Source organism: Callospermophilus lateralis, chromosome 9, assembly GCF_048772815.1.
Source record: "Callospermophilus lateralis isolate mCalLat2 chromosome 9, mCalLat2.hap1, whole genome shotgun sequence".
Lineage (NCBI taxonomy): Eukaryota > Metazoa > Chordata > Mammalia > Rodentia > Sciuridae > Callospermophilus > Callospermophilus lateralis.
The window spans coordinates 58,756,054-58,774,993 of record NC_135313.1 but is presented as its reverse complement, the minus strand read 5'-3'; the positions used below and the strand labels follow the sequence as shown (position 1 = coordinate 58,774,993).

The window sequence follows — 18,940 nt, the reverse complement described above, 5'->3', positions numbered from 1 at the left end:
ATGGTAATAAAACTATTTCCACATGCATTTTTATTTCTTTGTCAGAGCATGTACTTAAACATAGTACTCCTCTGCCCTCTTGGGGAATATATTTTTACTCATACAAAGTAGTTGAAATACATTAAGAAATTTTACTTATCTAGACAATGCTACAATTGAGTCCAGCTACTCATGAAAAGGAATTTAACTGAATAAAATGGTCACAAGATGAAATTCCTTAAAAGAAATTTTTCTCTTTAACTATAAACTGTAGCCGAAACATGAACTGTAATAACACAGTATAATTGAAGAGTGAGTTCATCAACTACCTTTACCCCCCTTCTTCCTTTACTCTCTCCCCTAGTATTCCATAAGAAAACCTTCAAATCATAAATGTACTGGGCTCGTGCGTAGGTGTAATACTATCATAAAGGATATTTAGTTAGAGGAAATCAGAACAGAAGAGTTAATATCAGGAGAGTTCTTATCAGTAGATTTAAACAAGGAGAAGGAAGATTTCATGGGTGAAATGTTCAGAAAAAGAAAACCCTATGCTCAGAAACAGGTCGTGGCCCCACTGGGGCAGGTGTTGAGGAGCAACTGCAGCACTTCTTGAACACTCCTGCCTGATCCACTATTTTTATTTTCCCCAACATAACAGTCAAGAGGTAACTGCAGGCTGTACCTTCCTGTGCCACAGTTAAGGTGACCAGCCCTTGCTTTTATGTTAGAGGATCGGAGTCACTTGTTGTCTCTGTGAAATCAGATTTAAACCCTACAGTCAGATAACTAATCTTGTGCTCACCATATATCCCAAAATAGTAGAAGGGGAATATTTTTAAATAGTAATTAGGAACATTAATGAGATTTTGTCCTATTTAGTCCCTGTAAGTATATGTTAAAAAACTACCAGTCCAAAAGGAAAATACCCTGAAAAGCAGACAGAAGTGTGTTTTCAGCTCCTGGGATCAAGCTTTGAGGTGGGCTCAACCAAGGAATTGAGAGAAATGTGTCCTGTTCTTTTCCTCTCTTCACCCGGCTGTGAAATCCTCTAACCTTTGCATCTGTGACACGTAGAGTCTATGATACTCCTGAAACCAGAAGTTCCACTGGGACCCAGGGAGCAAATTGTTGTAGGAGAATGCACTCAGATATCTTTATCCACCTAGTAATTGCACAGCTTCTTTTAAGAAGAGGAATGAGAGGTATGATGGGGGGAGGGACCCTGAGGGTTTTTTACAGAGTGGGCTTTCTTCCTCTCATCGGAAATTAAAATGAAGATTGCCATTGTAACACACATTTAGGATGTAGCTGTGATGCCTGCCAATCACCTGGACTCTGGGGGCGGGGGTAGCTTCCTTTCTTTTTTCTTTCTTTCTTTCTTTTTTTTTTTTAAGACAAGGAAATAGAATAGTTTATATTGAATGCTCTTTGAATCACTGAGATTTGTTGACTGAACTAACATAATTTAGAGATTTAGGTAGAACCCATTCTTATTTTTTTTAACTCAATCTAGATTATAATGTCTTATTTAATCATCTGTCTTCTACCCTCTTTCCACTTTCCATCCTCAGTTTCTATTCAGAAATTGTGTGGAACAAATAGAAACACCTTGGAAAAGATGTTATAACTCCTGCCTACAGTACAAAGACCCACAGAAATAACAAGTACAAAGTACAACTTATGAGATTAAAATGTTGACTTATTCCTCTCCTTGACACATGCATAGCTTACCCATTTCTACATTATCAATTATAATTAAATTTCAATGATAAGCTGACCATATGCTGATTATAGTGACATCCTTGTGTAAATGAAAATACTGAGAAATCTGAGAATGGTTAAAAATGTCTTTAAAATGCATACAGATATAATGTCTATGAAGGTGCTGGCTAAAGCATTCTTGCTGAACTAAAAAACTCGAGTTTGTTGAAAACTCTGGTTCCATGGTTTAAAAAATTGGATTTATTAGGAACTGCAATAGTGGTCCTGTAAATCCAAATCCATTGCTATTGGTAGGGTTAGGGACATTATGCCTTTCTTCCACATGGAAATGAAAATCATAGCCAGGCACAGTCACACATACCTGTAATTATAGTGATTACAGAGGCTGAGGCAGGAGGATCACAAGTTCAAGGCCAGCCTGGGCAACTTAGCAAGAAGGTCTCAAAATTTAAAAATTGGGGAGGGGGGGAAGATAATTTAGTGGTAAAGCACCTCTGGATTTAGTCTCCAATATCAAATTTAATGGAATAAAAAGAGAAAGAAAAGAGGGCTGGGGTAGTAGCTCAATGGTAGAACCTTTGCCTAGCATGCACATTCTACCCCCAATACTGCAAAACAAAAAAGAAAGAAAATGTAAATCATTCATGATGTATTATGTTCTTACCAGTCTGATTCTCCCAGAGCAAACATTTACCTGATTTCAACAAAAACTTTTCCAACTTGAGGGTAAAGATTTTAGGGTTGGATTATGTGCTAGATTTCATTTATAAGAGATAGGTGGAACACAAAAACATTTGCATGTAGAATAATAAAGCATTAAGAATTAGGAATCACACACTAACTTAGGCATCATAATGATGAAAAAACATTCTTTATGAATTTCATTAATGTTGTAGGTCTTGAGTTGAACTCCAGAGTGATCACAAAGTTTTAGAGTGTTTCAAGAAAATTGACAAAAGAGAATTAGCCTTTTATGTGAGCATGTCTGTTTGTAAAATGTATAATATTTTGAAATAGGTCTGCATAAAGGAAATGATAGAAGTAGCAAGTCATATTTCTAGATTGTAATTTTCTTCTCTGTTTAGTTCCCAAATCAGTAGTAATTTGCACAGCAGTTTACCCATAAAACCATAAAAACTATATAGATTTTTATGATCTGCATCAGATGCACATACCTTAGTTATGTATATCAATCTATGTGTGTATGCATATTCATTTCTTGTCTAAAAATGACCTTGAACACTGTACTAAGGTACATGAGTCAAACTACTGTGTTAGATACATACCTTCTTTCTTCATATATCCAAGGGAATTGTTATAAGCATCAGCAAAATTGAAAGTATTCCAGAATAAAGAAAATGGTAAGTTGGGGGCGGTGGTGCACACCTGTAATAACAGATAATCTAGTGGCTGAGGCAGGAGGATTCAAAGCTCACGGGCAGCCTCAGCAACTTAGCTAGGCCCAAAATTAAAATTTTTAGAGTGGAGGATGTAGTTCAGTGATAGAGTGTTTGCCTAGCATGCCTAAAGCCTCAGGTTCAATCCCTAGGACCACAAAGAAAAAAAATATATGATCAGACTCTAAATAGAGCTTGTTTTTTTCTTTTTCAGAGGATATTTTATAATGATTTTCTTTTTATCTTAGAATTCATTTAAAACTTATATACTTTAGTTAAATATCTTTTGGTCACTTTTAAAGCCGCATAACTCGTCAGAATGGTTTGCAAGTCTGTCCACATTTCGTGGGACATGGAATAGGATCTTACTTTCATGGACATCCAGAAATTTGGCATCATGGTAAGAAAATTAATTTGGAAGCTCTTTATTGAATGGAATCAGGCTAAGGTATTTTTGCTCCTGAAAACTTACTTTGAATCAAATTATTATTCACTTGTGTGCATGTGTATGTAAGTCTAAAGGTAATTACTTAATTTTAACCAGCACATTACTATGTTACTAGATCAGAGCCCAGCAATTTCAGTCCCCAAATAAGGTTTATTTTACTTTTTGTCTTCTCATGAAGGGCGCATGACTGGAAAGCACAAGAAACATTTGTCTAGAAAAAGTTACTGAAAACAAAACACCACTGCATCAATGTCCCAGCAGCATGCACATATGACTGTTTTCTGTTTTTCTTTTTCTACCCCTTTTTCTAACTGCTGACTGTTGTGGTTAAACTTCATTACATCCTACACAGCGTTGACAGCTGATGTATTTAGCAGCATGTACTCTTTTAGTGATTTCTAGATTATACCCACCCTTGCATTCCTTCCCCAGAATCCCGTATTTTTCACTGCCTGGGTGTGCACCCTACAGTGAGAAGGCAGTGGGCCTGAAGTGGTGGGAGGATTTGGGTTAAGGTATGAGGCAGCTGTTTGGGGGCGCCTAAAGTGGCTGCACATTTGGACAGGAACCAAAGAAAAATTGATCCTGATGCCTGACCTTGTACTTGGGGTAGAATTGGTCTCTAGAGGAACTAAGGCCTGGAACCTACCCCTAGAGAGTCCCTGGAGACTCACAGGGACAGAACCCCTTTGGACAAAGAGCTGCACCTAACACAGCTCAGAAGAGGTCCATGTGAGGGTGCAGGAAGGGTCTGTTAGCCCTGTGCTCCACCCAGTGCAGATGCCTAGAATTAATTTATTTGAGGTACCTCTCTGCCTGCTTCAACCTGCACACCAGGATGCTGTCCTCCCTTTGTGTACTTCACTAAGACTTCTTTCTCTTTGGGTCAAGGGCGAGGGTCAAGACCCTGACCTAGTGAGACCAGGAGATCTAGCAGCAGGTGGCCTGGGGAACATAAGAAGGGTGAGAGGGAGCCCTACAGGTGTCTAAAACAACCAGACCATCCGCACCAAGTCTTGGCAAACACTGCAAGATTGAGGCCCAGGAGCTTTGTGTTTCACCTCTGGGGCCACCCAGGAATCTATAGCTTTCACCTTTCCTTTCCCTAAAAGAAATAAAATTATCAAGTTTTTAAAGCAGACCCAACTCCCCTAATTGTGTTTATTTCTGCTTTCTCATTTCCTATTCTCACCACCCACCCACCCATCCCCATTTCTGTTTTGCAGAGAATGACAATGACCTTCCCATGGAGGAGGGTATGGCCTTCACCATAGGTAAATGCTGGGGCTCCTCTTTGGAGAGCCATGACTCCTGGGTGGAAACTGGGAAACTGTTGCTGGCCTAGTCCTGAGAAGGACTAATAAAGCCAATCAGCATAATGAAATAATTCAGATGCATAGTAAATCAAATTAAATAATATCCTGGAGCCCCATCTTCCTAAATCAAATACTTACCAACACATTTAGGAGAAGGCAGCCATCCAACCTCTAATTCTGTTACCAGCATAATGTGGTGTTTGCCTTTTTGTTTTGTTTTGTTTTTTCATTAACACCCAGTAACTACAGGCCATTATGTCCCTTGCTCCCTGTCAGCAAGTGGCATGTACTCTCTGGCGGCCCATTCCTGGCTGATCTTGTGATTGGTGTCACCACCAAATCCCAATCACCTAGGGCCATGAAGACCTCGTATTTCTGACTGTGGGACTTAATGGAGAAGCAATTAGAGTGAAATAAGAAAATTGTTATTTGCTGATTAATGAACATTTTGAGCATGTTTTAAAAATTCAAATATTTTAAAAAACTGACTGGTATTTATAAGAGGGACTAGTGTTTGGGTGGTTATTATCCACGGGGTCCTAATTAAGGCTTGATTAAAATGCCCTTATTTCTCTAAAAAATTATGAACTAGGCAACTTAATACATTTTTTAATGCTGTAGCATTTCCTCTTCCTACTGTTCAGTTTGTAGTATACGATGTAAGCAACATCAATTATCAGCCCTTGCAAGATTACAACATGAACTCGTGGGTGAAGCACTTAAGGGGGGGGGGTGTATTTCCTTATTCTCTCTCTCTCTCTTTTTTTTTTTTTTTTTTTTTTTTGATAATCAGCCGAAACAGTGTTTGACAAGAATCTGATGAGGTCACTGGAGTAAATATTTTCCCTCTTACAGAGCCAATCATCACTGAGGGATCCCCTGAATTTAAAGTCCTGGAGGATGCATGGACTGTGGTCTCCATAGACAATCAAAGGTGTCTGCTTTCTGCCCTGTTGCTTTTAAATTGTTCGGGAAGGAAAGAGGTCTGACGGCGCTGGCGAGCTACTTTTGCTCGTGGTGGCCGCGCGGGCGCTTGGCGTGCGTCCTGACCGCTGCTCTGTGTTTCAGGTCCGCCCAGTTCGAGCACACAGTTCTCATCACGTCTCGAGGCGCGAAGATCCTGACCAAACTGCCCCATGAGGCCTGAGAGGCTGCCCGAAGGTCGCAGAGGCCTGGCTCCGTTTTTCTCAATTTTTGAAATACAGCTAGAGAACTTTTAAAAGAAACAGGAGCAGCAGGTCCCGCAGCATCCCGCTTCACACCTAATAGCATTTTGGAAAAAAGGCGGTGGGGACTAGGAGCATTTGGAACTCAGATCTGAAAACGTGCCTGGGCCCTGCGGCTTCTGAAAGACCGGTCGGGGTCTCGGGCTCAGCTTCTCCAAGCGGGAAACGCATCTGGAGGGGAATGCGGACGCAGACGTTTGGGAGAGAAGAGATTCTAGAAGCAGTTTTCCCTTTTCCTTGTACAGAATTTGCCCCAATGAAAAACCTCTTAAACTCATTGTGTCTAAGCTCCTTGCGTCTGACAGTTACCACGGGGAGAGAGGGTAGGGTGTTGGTTTTTGAGTCTCTGAACTTTTTTGCACGCGCGGAAAGAAAAACCGGAACCTAAGTGTTAGATGGCATTTTTTTAAATCCGTTTTTCCCCTTGTGAATTTCACGTTGGCTGTCCCTGAGGACGCTCCAGAGGCCAACACCTGCTCCCAACCAAGCCCCTTAGGTTCATTTCCCTCTCACGCCGCTTTCCATGAAAAGATTTGCCCTCGAACCGAAGCATTGATTGCAAACATTTTCTTGGCTGTGGACCCTGGGCCTGGCCCTTCTTCAGGGCTTTATCACTCCAGAAACAAGACTTTCCTGGTCTGCTGCGGCTGTTCCTTCCCCCTTCACGCAGTCTTCCGTGGCTTTCCCAGAGGTTGGGTTCATACCCACTCACTCCCCACGCATGCACACACAAGCACACTAGACCGTTTGTTGCACTAGAAATTCGCGCTGCAGGACCACTCGCCCAGATGTAAATAGTATCTGGCTGGTGAGTGGGCCCCCTAGTCCCTAACAGATATCTCCCTTATTGACCCTGATGGGACCCGCGCTTGAGCGCGGCAAGGGACACAAAGGTCAAGTATTCCCAAGGCGCACAGAATCCCAGCGAGAGGAGATATGGGCACTTTGGAGACAAGGGCTTAGTTGGCCTGGACTGGAGCTGGCAGCTTTAGCTATTTCTTTCTGCCAGCAACTCCAACCCTTTTCAGGAGCAGGAACCCACCTGTCCACGCTGTTTCCCAAGGGCCATTCCTGCCGTGAGCAATTTCCCTTCCCTTCCTCTTGCTTTCTAAGATCTGTTCACACTCGGCTCAAGGGAGGGGAGGGACTGGGCCTCTAGTAGTCCACAAAGGAAACTGGTCCCCTCTGCCTATGGTTTTAGGAACCAGTCCAGTGAGGATGTCACCGTGGCCAGTGATTGTGCTAACTTGTTTCCACTAAAGTGGCCCTTTCAAAGTTGCCATTGGCTAAATGTAGGTTGGGGTCACCTGTAGTTGCCCCCACAGATATAGGTGGCTATATTGGGGACTAGCTTGTCTTGATGGCACCCAGAGTGGTAGGACAGGAGACAGGAAACTGAGGACAATATGTCATTCTAAAAGTGATGAGTCTCAGCTCTTCCTGAACTCTAGACTTGCTGCATGGCTCCCCAACCTTCTGACTCCATTTCTCCAGGGATGTAGAGTTTGGGATAGAAGTGATTCTGATTCTAGTGGGTCTGAAAGTTGGAAAAGTTGAGGGAGGGGTTGAGGATTTACAAGATCCATAAATAAACTTTTGAGATGCTCTGGAGTTGACCAGGCAGAAAGAAGACCAATCAGGGCAGTTTCCCCATAACAATTTGGATTTTGAAGAGAGGAACAGGGCCTAACTGACCTTGGGAGAGGGTTGCCAGAGAATGACTTCACTTCTCTCCTAGAGCAATCGGATTGCAGCCATTAGCACAGTACCTTTATCTGCAGATCAGTTTACTCTGAGGTTCCCTAAGGATAGTTTTATTAGGACCACAGGATTTTACCAACCACTGGGGTAACAAGCTGCTCCTGCAGCAATTATTTTGAGGTGAAGGTATTTATGGGACAGGTATATAATCCTATTTATTAAAATGACTAACTTAAAGGTATGTGTATGTGTGTATCCATCTGCCACTACTCAGCAGCTCTGTAGGAAACAAACTTGAATTAGAATGAATTCCATTTCACATGCTTTGAAGTTGAGATTAGGAAGTACGTTTTAAAAGTATCTTGTCTATGACTCCTCTCAACTCTGCCAGCTGAACTGGCCTCTAATCTTAACCCAGAGCCAAGTGTGATTAGATTCATACCATTAGGACTGGTCCTGAGGTGACTCCAATAAGTTCTACTCAGAATCCCAAACCTTCAGTATCAATAGAAGAATTTTGTGTCTTCTCAGAGCTTGGACAATGGTCTAAGCAAACTGGAATTTTAGAACAGGTGTAGCCTTAGAGGTGGGGCGGTGGGAGGGATCCACTCAGAGAGTAGAGATAACATTGCACATTGAGGAGCTAACTAAGGCCCAGCTGGCTGCACTGTAGAGGGGGTAACTCAGCCTCTCTCCCCAAACCTGCTTCTCTGGGGTGGGAATTCTGGAGTATAGATAGACATTCCCTTGCCTATATACAATTCAATTCTAAATTAAGCTAGGCTCTGAAACCTTATCCGAGGGAGTGCATGCCAAACCTTTATTTCATGAGCCATCCTGGTCCCCTGCACCGGGAACTCAACCATCCCCCTCATAGACATGGAAAGACCCAGCACCAAGGAAGACTGGCAACCTGCGGCCCTCTCCTCCCCTTTTCCTTCAATTCCCTGGGATAAACTAGCCCTAGGCGGCCGAGTCTTCGGGGGTTTCTTCATGCCTTTCTCTGAACTCAGGGAGACAACATTCTGATTTTTCCCCCGGTCCCAACCTCGACCCCGCGCCAGCCATGGAGATCACTTACGTGGGCAGGGCCTGCAAGGCCAGCGCGAGAGACCCGGGGCTTGGGCTGCATCCGAGCGGCTGTGCTGGGCGCACAGCGTGGCACTCCAACACCCCAAAAAAGGCTTGAGGAAGGAGCAATTAAAACCACAAGTGCGACAGGGAAATCAAGACAGCCAAGAGGCTCCAGGAGTTGTCTAGTGGCAGAGTCATTAGCTGGTTGTTGCTACAAAGCCTCACCGTGTGGTTTGGTGATTAAGAGGGAAAAAAAATCTTTTAAGCGTTGGCAAACCCGTTATTGGTTTGGAGGAGGATTTTTTTTTTTTTTGCTTTTGTTTTTCTTTTTTGCTCCAACCACGCCGCCTGAAATATTTCTGCCCCAGCACTGTGCCCTTAATTCAATGGAGAGGAATTCCGCGGGCTGGAGCTGCTGCTACAGAAGTTAAAAAGAGAGAGAAACCCCCTCTCTACTAATATCTGTAACGACAGCACCGATGTAATTTGTTTTGAACGTTCATTTTTATTGGTGTTCCCTCTGCCAAAATGTGCTTGATTACAGAGGTTTGTCCTGTGATCATTGCACACTCCAGACAGGGGAAGGTGCGGTAGCGAAGGTTCAGCTCAGGCCAGATCAAATCCCCGGCTGTTTAACGCTGAAAGGCTGCATGTTGCTATTAGTGTTAAATATATGGCTAATTATGCGTATGAAAATTAAACATCAGTGTTATGCTAATGGGGAGCCTTCAGCTGCGGATCTGAGCACTTGAGACTACCATTTAATCAAATGAATCAGTAACTAATACATCTGCACGTGTGAACTTTCACAAGATCATTTCCCCGTTCCCGTCACACCGTTAAATTATGAAAGAAATAATTATCAACACTTTCTAATTACCTAACAAAGTAATTTGGGATTCACCGTAGGGCTGGGGAGATGGGGGACCAACAGTCCCTAGCAGCCAACATAGTGTGCGCCACGCCGCGTGGGGTGGCTGTGTGGTAGTAGTGGGGGCATGGGGGCCTTTTGTGCGCTTTTCTGTATCTAACATCCCAGAAGACCGAGGCACCGGTGGCAACTGTTGCCTCAACCAGCCCTGCTCCGAGGCCCAATGATGTCGGTTTTGGCCACTGGAATTAAAATAATGGGCGACAAAGAGAGATATGACTGCACAGATATTCAAGCCTTCCATAGGCCTGGTTCTGCTGCGGGTTTCGATGTCCTCCAAGGACTCCTAACCCCCGAGTATTTTCGCCAGACCTCGGGAAGCCAAAAAATGACCACCTGGCGCCCGCGGCTCGGGCAGAACTGAGCAGATCGGCCCCTGGACTCCTCGCAGCGCCGCGCCCTCTGGGCGAGTGAGCCCGGGGCGCACCGTTCAGAGGGAGTGAAGAGGGGAGGGGGAGGCGCTGGAAGGTTGGGAGGGAAAGAGGGTGTGTGTGTTGGGGGAAGGAGGCGGTGCGGCCGCTTTTCCTGGGAGGAGAAGCGCGGGTTCCTGGCTCTCCACGCGCACTGCTTTTATCAGACCGGTGCAGCCTCGAGCTGGACTGACCAGCTGGGCCTGGAGCGATGCGAGCTGGCCCCTGGGAGCAGCGGAGGCAGCGGCGGCGAGGCGGCCGAGTGAGTTGGTCTGGAGGGCCCTCAAACCCCGACCCCAGGGATGTGGCAAAGCGGACCTGGGCCAGGGAGGCGCGGCCGGGAGGGCTCTGAACTAGGCATAGGACGGTCAAGAAGACTGCAGTTCTGTTGGCTGCCTTGGTCGCCCCTCAGTGCGCGACTCCGAGATCCATAGGCTGCGACCAAACCCTAGAGCCGCCCTAAGCTCAGCACCCGACTGGGTAGCAGTGACGAGAAGCGGTCCTGAGTTCTCCGCGTTGGGGGCGGACGAAGAGTGGGGACAGTAGGGAAGCGGGCGACAGCGGGGAGCAGCTGGTTGGTTTCTGGGAAGAGAGCACGCAAGGGAGGTGGGAGGCTGAAGAGCTGCGGGCCTCCGAGGTCCCAGAGCGGACGCTGCAGCCTATTGTGCGTCCCGCAACGCGCGCTCTGTTGCAGAGGAGCCCGGGCCGGGAAGTGTGGAACAGTCCCTCCAGAGGCCGGGCCGCCTTGCCGGCTCTAGTCCAGCGGAGCCCGAGCGACTCGGACCAATCCCCGGTGATTATGCAAGACAGCGGACCAATCAGCTCCGCCAGCTCATGAATATTTATGACCTTGGCTGAGTCAAAGCTTTGAACCGAGTTTGGGGAGCTCGGGAGCATCATGCTTAGACTTTTCAAAGAGACAAACTCCATTTTCTTATGAATGGAAAGTGAAAACCCTTGTTCCGCTTAAATTGGGTTCCTTCCTGTCCTGAGAAACATAGAGACCCCTAAAGGGAAGCAGAAGAGAGAGAGACCCACACCCAGACCCCGCGAGAAGAGATGACCATGACCACCATGCCAGAAAGTCTCAACAGCCCCGTGTCGGGCAAGGCGGTGTTTATGGAGTTTGGGCCGCCCAACCAGCAAATGTCTCCTTCTCCCATGTCCCACGGGCACTACTCCATGCACTGTTTACATTCGGCGGGCCATTCGCAGCCCGACGGTGCCTACAGCTCGGCCTCGTCCTTCTCCCGACCGCTGGGCTACCCCTACGTCAACTCGGTCAGCAGCCACGCGTCCAGTCCCTACATCAGTTCGGTGCAGTCCTACCCGGGCAGCGCCAGCCTCGCCCAGAGCCGCCTGGAGGACCCAGGTACGTGCGCTAGCCTGGGAGAGAAGGAAAGGAGAGAGGGAGAGAAAGGGAGGGGGAAGAGAGAGAGAGAGGGAAAATGAGAAGAGAGAGAGGGGTAGAGAGAGGTGGGGTGGGGGTGGGGAGGGCGCGGGAGCAGTAGAGGTTTCGGATATCAATCTGTGGATCCTTGTCATAGCAAAGAATTTTTTTTTTAAATCCGCCCAATTCGCAACCACGTAGCAAAGGATAAATCCGAAAGCGTCTCCGGGCACTGGCTGGGCCTCTGAGCGGCTCGGTGCGCCGAGCACACAATGCCCTGCTGGAAAACAGAAACCCACATGTGCACGTATTAGTCTCTAATTATTTATTGCGTAGCGCTATAAACAATGTATGCAATTAAGGGTAATTAAACCTCAACTACCGCCTGCAAAAATAGCAAACTTCCCCTGCAAAGGCAATAGCTGCGCTCCTGGGAACGGCCCCATCCCGCCTGCAGCTGCCTGGGACCGGCCCTCGGATTTGGAGGACACTTCCCAGGCTTCAGTTTCTTGAACGTTTTCTTCCCTGGCCCAGCCTCTGCTGTCCCCTCGGTAGCTACTCGCTCTCCTCTCTCCACACTAAAAGCGACCCTGCCTTAACAACAGTCCCCGCTTCTGCTGTCCCTCCAGGGGCGGACTCCGAGAAGAGCACGGTGGTGGAAGGCGGTGAAGTGCGCTTCAATGGCAAGGGGAAAAAGATCCGCAAACCCAGGACAATTTATTCCAGTTTGCAGTTGCAGGCTTTGAACCGGAGGTTCCAGCAAACTCAGTACTTAGCTCTGCCCGAGAGGGCGGAGCTCGCGGCCTCCTTGGGACTCACGCAGACTCAGGTACCTCGCCTCTGCCACTCCGTCAAGCAGGCTTCACGCTGCGGGCCTGAGCCCGGGGCTTCATTTCTAGCTCACTGGGCTTCAGGTTCGAGGTGTCAGTGTGTGTGAGTGTGTGTGTGTGTGTGTGTGTGTGTGTCTGTCCGTCCGTCCGTCCCTCCCTCCCTCCCTCCCCCAGGGTCCCAGTCCCCTTCCACCTCATTCTCTCTGCCTGAGCTCGGTCGCTGCTGTCTGTACACGGACTTTCCTGCCTCCTGGTCCTTCGACCCTGGACAATCTGATTAGGGAGCAGGAAGGATTGCCCCAGACGTTTTGTTTGGGGATTCTGAGGTCACACGTGCCCGAACAACTGGAACAATAGACGCAGGACTTAATCCCTCCTTTGCCTTTAAAGTGTATAGCTAATCACTGCAGCGTGGGCCTTGCCTTGGTCTCCCCCTTCACCCTGTGGCACTGGGGATCCTTTCCCCTGCCCTTTCACCTCCCAAGGCCCAAACTCTAGAGAGGAAACGAGACTTTCCTTTTTGGATTTCTTTAAGACTCCGGGGAGTTCTGGGCGGTTCTGCCCGCGGCTGGCGCGGGTTTCCAACGTCCGGCCCGGGATTTGGATTAGAGTTGGGAAAAGCAAACAGACCCTTGGGAAAGGTTGGTTTCAATCCAAAGAAAAGTTCAGCAAAACTTTATGGCCTCCTCATTCAGTCCCCCACTCACTCAAGGGCAAAAAGGACGGCGCAAAGAGAAGGCGGTCGATTTACAAATAAATTTTCTCCACTCCTATCTAGGTTTTTTTTTATTTCTTTATTGATATTGATATTAGAATTGCGAAGTGTTGTGCAGGTGTTACGTTATCCAAAGTTGCCAAGGTCGGACTGGGCCACTGGCAGGCAAAGGCCTCGATTCCCTGCGGGCCCCTTACCACCACGCCCCCCTGGCTCTCAGAGAGCTGCTCCTGACGGTGGCCAGCGCGGGTCGTCCAGCTTTGTAGTATTTGGCTTTTACCGAGGGAGGGACGTCTCTGCTCCCGCAGCAGGGAGCTGCCAGCCTTCGCAGGGCAGCGGGGGCTCCTATCTCTGCTCTCCTGTAGTTCACTTCTCTCCTCCCAGGTGGACCTAGGTAGACTCAGTGATCCCATCACGAGTCACGTTGTTGTCCGATCTTGCAGGTCAAGATCTGGTTCCAGAACAAGCGCTCCAAGTTCAAGAAGCTGATGAAGCAGGGCGGGGCGGCTCTGGAGGGTAGCGCGCTAGCCAACGGCCGGGCCCTGTCTGCCGGCTCCCCACCAGTACCACCCGGCTGGAACCCTAATTCCTCCTCCGGGAAGAGCTCAGGCAGTAGCGCGGGCTCCTACATCCCCAGCTACACGTCGTGGTATCCTTCCGCGCACCAAGAAGCTATGCAGCAGCCCCAACTCATGTGAGGTTGCCCACTCGCACCTTCCCGCCTCCTTCCCGTCTCCCTTGGCCCGGGCCCCTCCCGCCTCCAGGTCCATCCACCCTGTCTGTGTGCCCTGAGCCCTGAGGAGGGCCAGAGGGAAAGAAGAAACAGTGAAGGCAAGACGCCCGCCTCCTCCTTGGAGCCCCTGGAGGTCCGACGCAGCGACTCCCCAGCGCCAGTACTCTCGCCGGAATCCCGTCCTGGGCCACGCGGTGACTGCAGAGTGGCCTGGAAGCACAGCTATCGTCACCCGAGACAGCCGGAGCAGCAAGACAAACCCGCTCGAGCCCACCCTCCGACCCTCAGCTTTGTGGGACTATCAGGAAAAACAAAAACAATGTAGAAAAAGCAAAAGTTCTTTTCTGTCCTGTCCGTCTCTTGTCTCCTTTTGCTCTGTTTGTGCGCTGAGTAAAGATCCTCTCGTCGTCTGCTGTTATTCTGCCGCCACTGCAAAGTCACCAGGTCTGAGCCACACGCGGCCCCTGGGCCGCCCATCTCCGGATCCTGGGTCGTTTTGTCCTTTCAGGCCTTCTCCTAGTCCCTACCTGACCACCTGTGTAGCTTGTTTGAGAATTGGGGAAAATTGGAGGGAGGGGTTTTTATTTATTGAAAAATGGACTTCACCTGAGGCTGAGTGTTGGCCAATTCCAGGTTCTGTGGAGCGTGAGCGCACACTGTCCAAACGCACTGTTTACCTTAAATTCACCCGGAAAAAACGAACAAGGAGGACGCAGTGAATTTTAATTTATACAGTAACTTTTGTATTTCGCTGGTATGGAGTGGTTGAAGCTGAATTATTCGCATTTTTTTACTACTTCAAGTAGGGTTTTGACAACTCGGGAAGAACAACGCGCTTAGTCGCTTTGCCTGGACTAAAAGAAAATCCTAATTTGAAAGAGACAGGACCCATGTGCAGCAGTGAAAAAACAGGCAAGAGTGAGCAAGCGCCCTAATCCCGATAGGGCTTTAAAGAAAGCAAAAACAGCTTTATAACAATCCCCAGAGGTTTGACCACAGAATGCCAGTCACCACCCTGAAGGCACAGTCTCCAGTGCAGGATCTAATAGTTGTACATATTATTATTGTTATTATTATTATTATTATTGTTCTGTAAACATGTTGCACAATCTTAGCTTTTTTTTTTTTTTCTGTTGTGTGTGGCTGTAAAACCTGATGCTTTGTGAAATGAGAATCTTGACATTCTACTTGTGAAATTTGGAAAATGTGACCAATTGAAATCAACTGTGTTTTGTGTTCTCTATGTCAAAGTTTAGTTTTATATTGAGAATGTTAACTTATTGCTTTGTATCTTGGGGGGAAAAAAGAACTTTGTAAATAAGTTATAAAGTTTCTTTGAGACAGTAAAATTATGGTTTCAAGAAAGAACTGCTGTCTCCTGTGCTGGGTGTGGGATGAGGGGATGGGCCCAAACTCCCATCTCCTGATACAGATAATAGGGGACAGTTAACTTTTCTGGGATGGATTAAGGGCACCCAACTCCAGACAAATCAATATCATCCCAGGGCCTGTGGGGTGCTCCAATAGGCCTGTTTAACCTGACTTGCTGGCTCAACCTTCAAGGTATCTGGTCTCTACCTGAGTGGGTGGGATGGGGATGGAGTGCCAAGGAAATTTCTGGGAAGGGGGCTGGGGAACAGGTGTGGCAGGGCAGCCCCTCCCTCAGAAACCAAAAGAAAGGTGAGATGTGGCTGGGAGGGAAAGCAGAGTTCAAAGGCTGAGAGACTGGAGTTCCCTAGCCCAGCCACCTCTGGGAAGCCTGAAAGCAAGGGACACCATGCTTTGCTCTTATACTCTGCTCCATCTGGCTTTCCGCTTTTGCCTACCGGCAGTGTATTCTATGAGGGGGGGACCTCCAGACAGGACTTGAAGGACAGTTTGTCAGACCACCCCCATCAGTCAGCTCCTGGAAACAAGGCACAGTCCCAGGGAAGCACCCGCGCCCCTTCAAAGCAGAAAGGCACTTTTTACCTAATGATCATGGGTTTTTCTCTGCCCATCCAAGAAGTGGAAGTGCCAAGAGAGGGGTAGGTAGACTCAACTGACTCCTCGGAACCCAGACTTGACCAAAGTGAAGCATTTCGACCCCTCTGTAGCCCTGAAGTCCGGAAGCCAGGTCATTATAGAGAAACCTTCCGTAGAGAGCTGGGATTCAGTTCATTCCAGGAGAACGCGGGTTCCCACAGACTAAAACCAGACTGACTCCCTTCTCCGCTTGGTGGCCCGTGCTCCTGACCAGCTCCAGTCTTCACCACTGACCCCAGACTCAGCAGAGGCAGCTTCGGAAAGTTGCGGGTCCCAACAGGCAGCCAGGAGCGATTCCCGCTTCCCTCGCATCCGCCTTGCGACGCTGCTGCGGCAGGGGCTGGCCCCCCGCCTTTGGGGGGCCCTTTCCAGCGCGCGGTGGGGAGCAGAGCTGGGAAAGCAGTGATCTGTGTTGTGACAAGCACCCATTTTTCAATTGGTGATGGTGAAAGATCAGATGCGTCGGGTTCTTCCGACGCCCTTTGGGGAGGGGAGGAGGACGTGGCGGGGCTTGGGAGGGGGCAGCATAATGGATGAAGCAGGGGAGGTAGTGCAGGATGAAGCCGGGACCTCTGCATTGGTTCTGAGTTGGAAATTGGGACTTTTCCTCTCCTGGCAGCCCTCAGAATCAAGAGATCAGACCTCGGAGACCAGGTTGGGCCGACTCACCGGCCTCAAAACAGAGAGGCAACCATTTCTCAGGCTGGGACCAAGAGTAGGGCAGAGGCCTTTCTGGATTCAGTTCCCCCGGGATATGTGACTTTGCTAAGGGGAGATTTCTCTCACTCCTCTAACTCGGGTTCCCCAGACAACAGCTAGGACTCAAGGGCTCAAGCCACAGGCAAAATCTATTTGGTCAAGCCAATTTTAATACTTTGAGATATTAGCTTATACTAATTTAATAATCTCTTGCTAACAGTTCAAATAGAGAAATTATTAGTTTTAGCTCAAGGAAGGCGGTCTTTAGTTAGGTTCTATTATAATTATAAGCGGTTGTACTTTTAAAAAATGTTAATCTCAATATAGGCCTAATTAATGCTGCCTTGTTACTGACAAGTAGTTCATCAAATATCTGATTCAAAGATTTTCATAATGAGTATATTAATTAAACTATGAATAATCTAAAGGTGGTTATATTTAAACAATACCTCATTATAATGATTAAATACTGATTTCGAATATTATGTCTTAACAATTGTCACTTAGAAAACACAACCTTTCCTTATGTATGAGTCTGTAATGGCAAAATGCAATTTTGGGATTTTTTCCCTTGTTCAAAAAATGTGAACCTCATTTTAAAACACTTCTGAAATAGGTTACACACAGCTTAATGATTATCAAAATGACTCTTTTCTGCAAAAAAAGACCCCAAAGTGCGCGTACAGCTGCAAACCCAAGAGGGTCAGCATCATTTCACTGTATTCTCTTCTTGATTACAAGCCGGGCCCATCAAACACAACATAATTACAGTAATTTCAGGTTTATTTATTCTAATGCAGTTTCCCCATCTCTCTGGTAATTATGAGCAATTTTTTCGCCCAGGGAATCTTTTTGCATTAACAAAAGAGATAACGCACTGAAAGCCAAATTTGCTGTGCATTGAGAAAAGGAAAAAAAAATCAAATAGGTGCGAGCTGCCATCTCTGCAATTCTCCGGTACCGGAGCCGGCAAATTGCTTGCAGGTGTATGGAGCAAGCTTGTCAATGGCCGGGCCTCCAAATTAGCAAATGCACAGCGGCAAAGTAATGAAGACAGACTTAGCAAAATTGCCAAACAACAGATACCTCTTTAATATCTTCTCTCACACACACTAGCTCTAAAAGGGGGTAGGGGTGGGGGTGGGAGTAGAAGCAACAGTCCCCAGCCCCCTCCTCACTAGTCTTGGCTTTCATAAGCTTGGGTTGGCTGGGTGGTCCAGTAAGTGGTGAAGGCTGATTGTGGAAGAACCCAGATCCTAAATCTAGGCAATATTTTTAAAATATGAAACTGAAACATTTATAGTTCACAGTTTTCCCTCATTGATCACCTCATTTTGCTTCTATTTTTTTCTTCTGGGAAATTGTTTCGGGGCTAGGTTAGTCTTTTCCATCTGTACTAGTTTAAAGAGCCACAAAAAGTTTGAAATTTGTAGCATTATATTCACAGAAGTGAATTTATTCATTGCCATTTGATGAAGAAACTAAATCTCTCCCTTTGAAGAACTGGCAACTTCTATTACCCAAGGAAAGGTAGGTTTGGGTACCGAGATACTAGGTCAAGAAAAATTGGGAGAAAAGAAGCAACCCAGTCGCCCCACCACCTGTAAAGCTTTATCCAGGTATCCATCTCTTTCTTTCTATGTCTTTTATAGACCAATTTCAGAATTCTCTATTTTTTGTCATCCCACGAGCTGGCTTAAACATCCTTGAAATCATAGGCTAAAACAAACTTTTCTCCATTCATCCTGCATGGTCTTAGGAACTTCTATTGAACGCAGTACAAGGTCTAAGGGTCTGTCTCTCTCATGCATCAAAGAATTCCGCCTCCTGTCCCCCAGCTCCACAATAAACCCAACTCCAGTGGAGACAAGCAACCGGCTCTACATGGGTGCCTTCCCCAGGCTCAAGAAACATATCATCCCCACCCACCGCTTCCCTACCCCCTCCCTCATCCCCCAATCTTCAGGGATTAACACTTCCTGAAACATCAAGTGTTTTTATAAAAAGGAAAAAAAATAATCCTGACATCGCTGACAAGAAGTTTTGATGGAAGAATTAGCTGGTGCATACATAATCACTCCCCCACCCTCCTACTACCGGAGCGGGAGCTGCTGCGGCGGGCACAGAACAGCCTTCCAACCCTCTGAAAAACGAAACCGGTTTCCACCCTTACCTTCTTCAGTGTCAATTTCAGATAATCTGGACACACACTCTTTGCTACATCAAATCAAAAGGGTCGAAGGCGGCTTTTGGCTGGGAGAATGACGGGAAAGAAAAAGCAAAAAAGAAAAAGAAAAAAAGGGGAAAAAAGGAAAAATTGGAAAACACAAAACCGACCATA

The 18,940-nt window shown here is 47.0% G+C and overlaps 2 protein-coding genes across 4 annotated transcripts in view; both read left to right on the top strand.

Moving 5' to 3' along the window:
• Positions 1 to 6,349, top strand: part of Metap1d (methionyl aminopeptidase type 1D, mitochondrial) — an 81,112-nt gene extending 74,763 nt beyond the window's left edge. Inside the window, exons 7-10 of one of the 2 annotated variants that reach the window (XM_076865995.2) lie at positions 3,404 to 3,501; positions 4,776 to 4,823; positions 5,721 to 5,799; positions 5,934 to 6,349. In XM_076865995.2, the coding sequence (XP_076722110.2) occupies positions 3,404 to 3,501; positions 4,776 to 4,823; positions 5,721 to 5,799; positions 5,934 to 6,012 (304 nt within the window). In that variant the 3' untranslated portion in view covers positions 6,013 to 6,349. Of the gene's footprint in view, positions 1 to 3,403; positions 3,502 to 4,775; positions 4,824 to 5,720; positions 5,800 to 5,933 lie in introns of those variants that run through there. The other variant, XM_076865998.2, reaches the window with a different exon arrangement.
• Positions 6,350 to 11,266: 4,917 nt separating this feature from the next.
• Dlx1 (distal-less homeobox 1) lies at positions 11,267 to 13,840 on the top strand. 2 transcript variants are annotated; one of them, XM_076866588.1, is made up of 3 exons: positions 11,267 to 11,579; positions 12,227 to 12,426; positions 13,586 to 13,840. In XM_076866588.1, the coding sequence occupies exons 1-3, from the start codon at positions 11,267 to 11,269 to the stop codon at positions 13,838 to 13,840; spliced, it is 768 nt and encodes a 255-aa protein (XP_076722703.1). The 2 variants fall into 2 exon arrangements, with proteins under 2 accessions (XP_076722703.1, XP_076722704.1); XM_076866589.1 differs by lacking the exon at positions 12,227 to 12,426 and having other exon boundaries at positions 13,586 to 13,662.
• Positions 13,841 to 18,940: the final 5,100 nt, after the last annotated feature.

Coding starts and splice junctions, on each gene's coding strand:
- Dlx1 (XM_076866588.1), top strand. CDS start 11,267: ATGACCATGACCACCATGCCAGAAAGTCTCAACAGCCCCGTGTCGGGC. Junction 11,580..12,226: donor GAGCCGCCTGGAGGACCCAG/GTACGTGCGCTA, acceptor CTGTCCCTCCAG/GGGCGGACTCCGAGAAGAGC. Junction 12,427..13,585: donor TGGGACTCACGCAGACTCAG/GTACCTCGCCTC, acceptor CCGATCTTGCAG/GTCAAGATCTGGTTCCAGAA.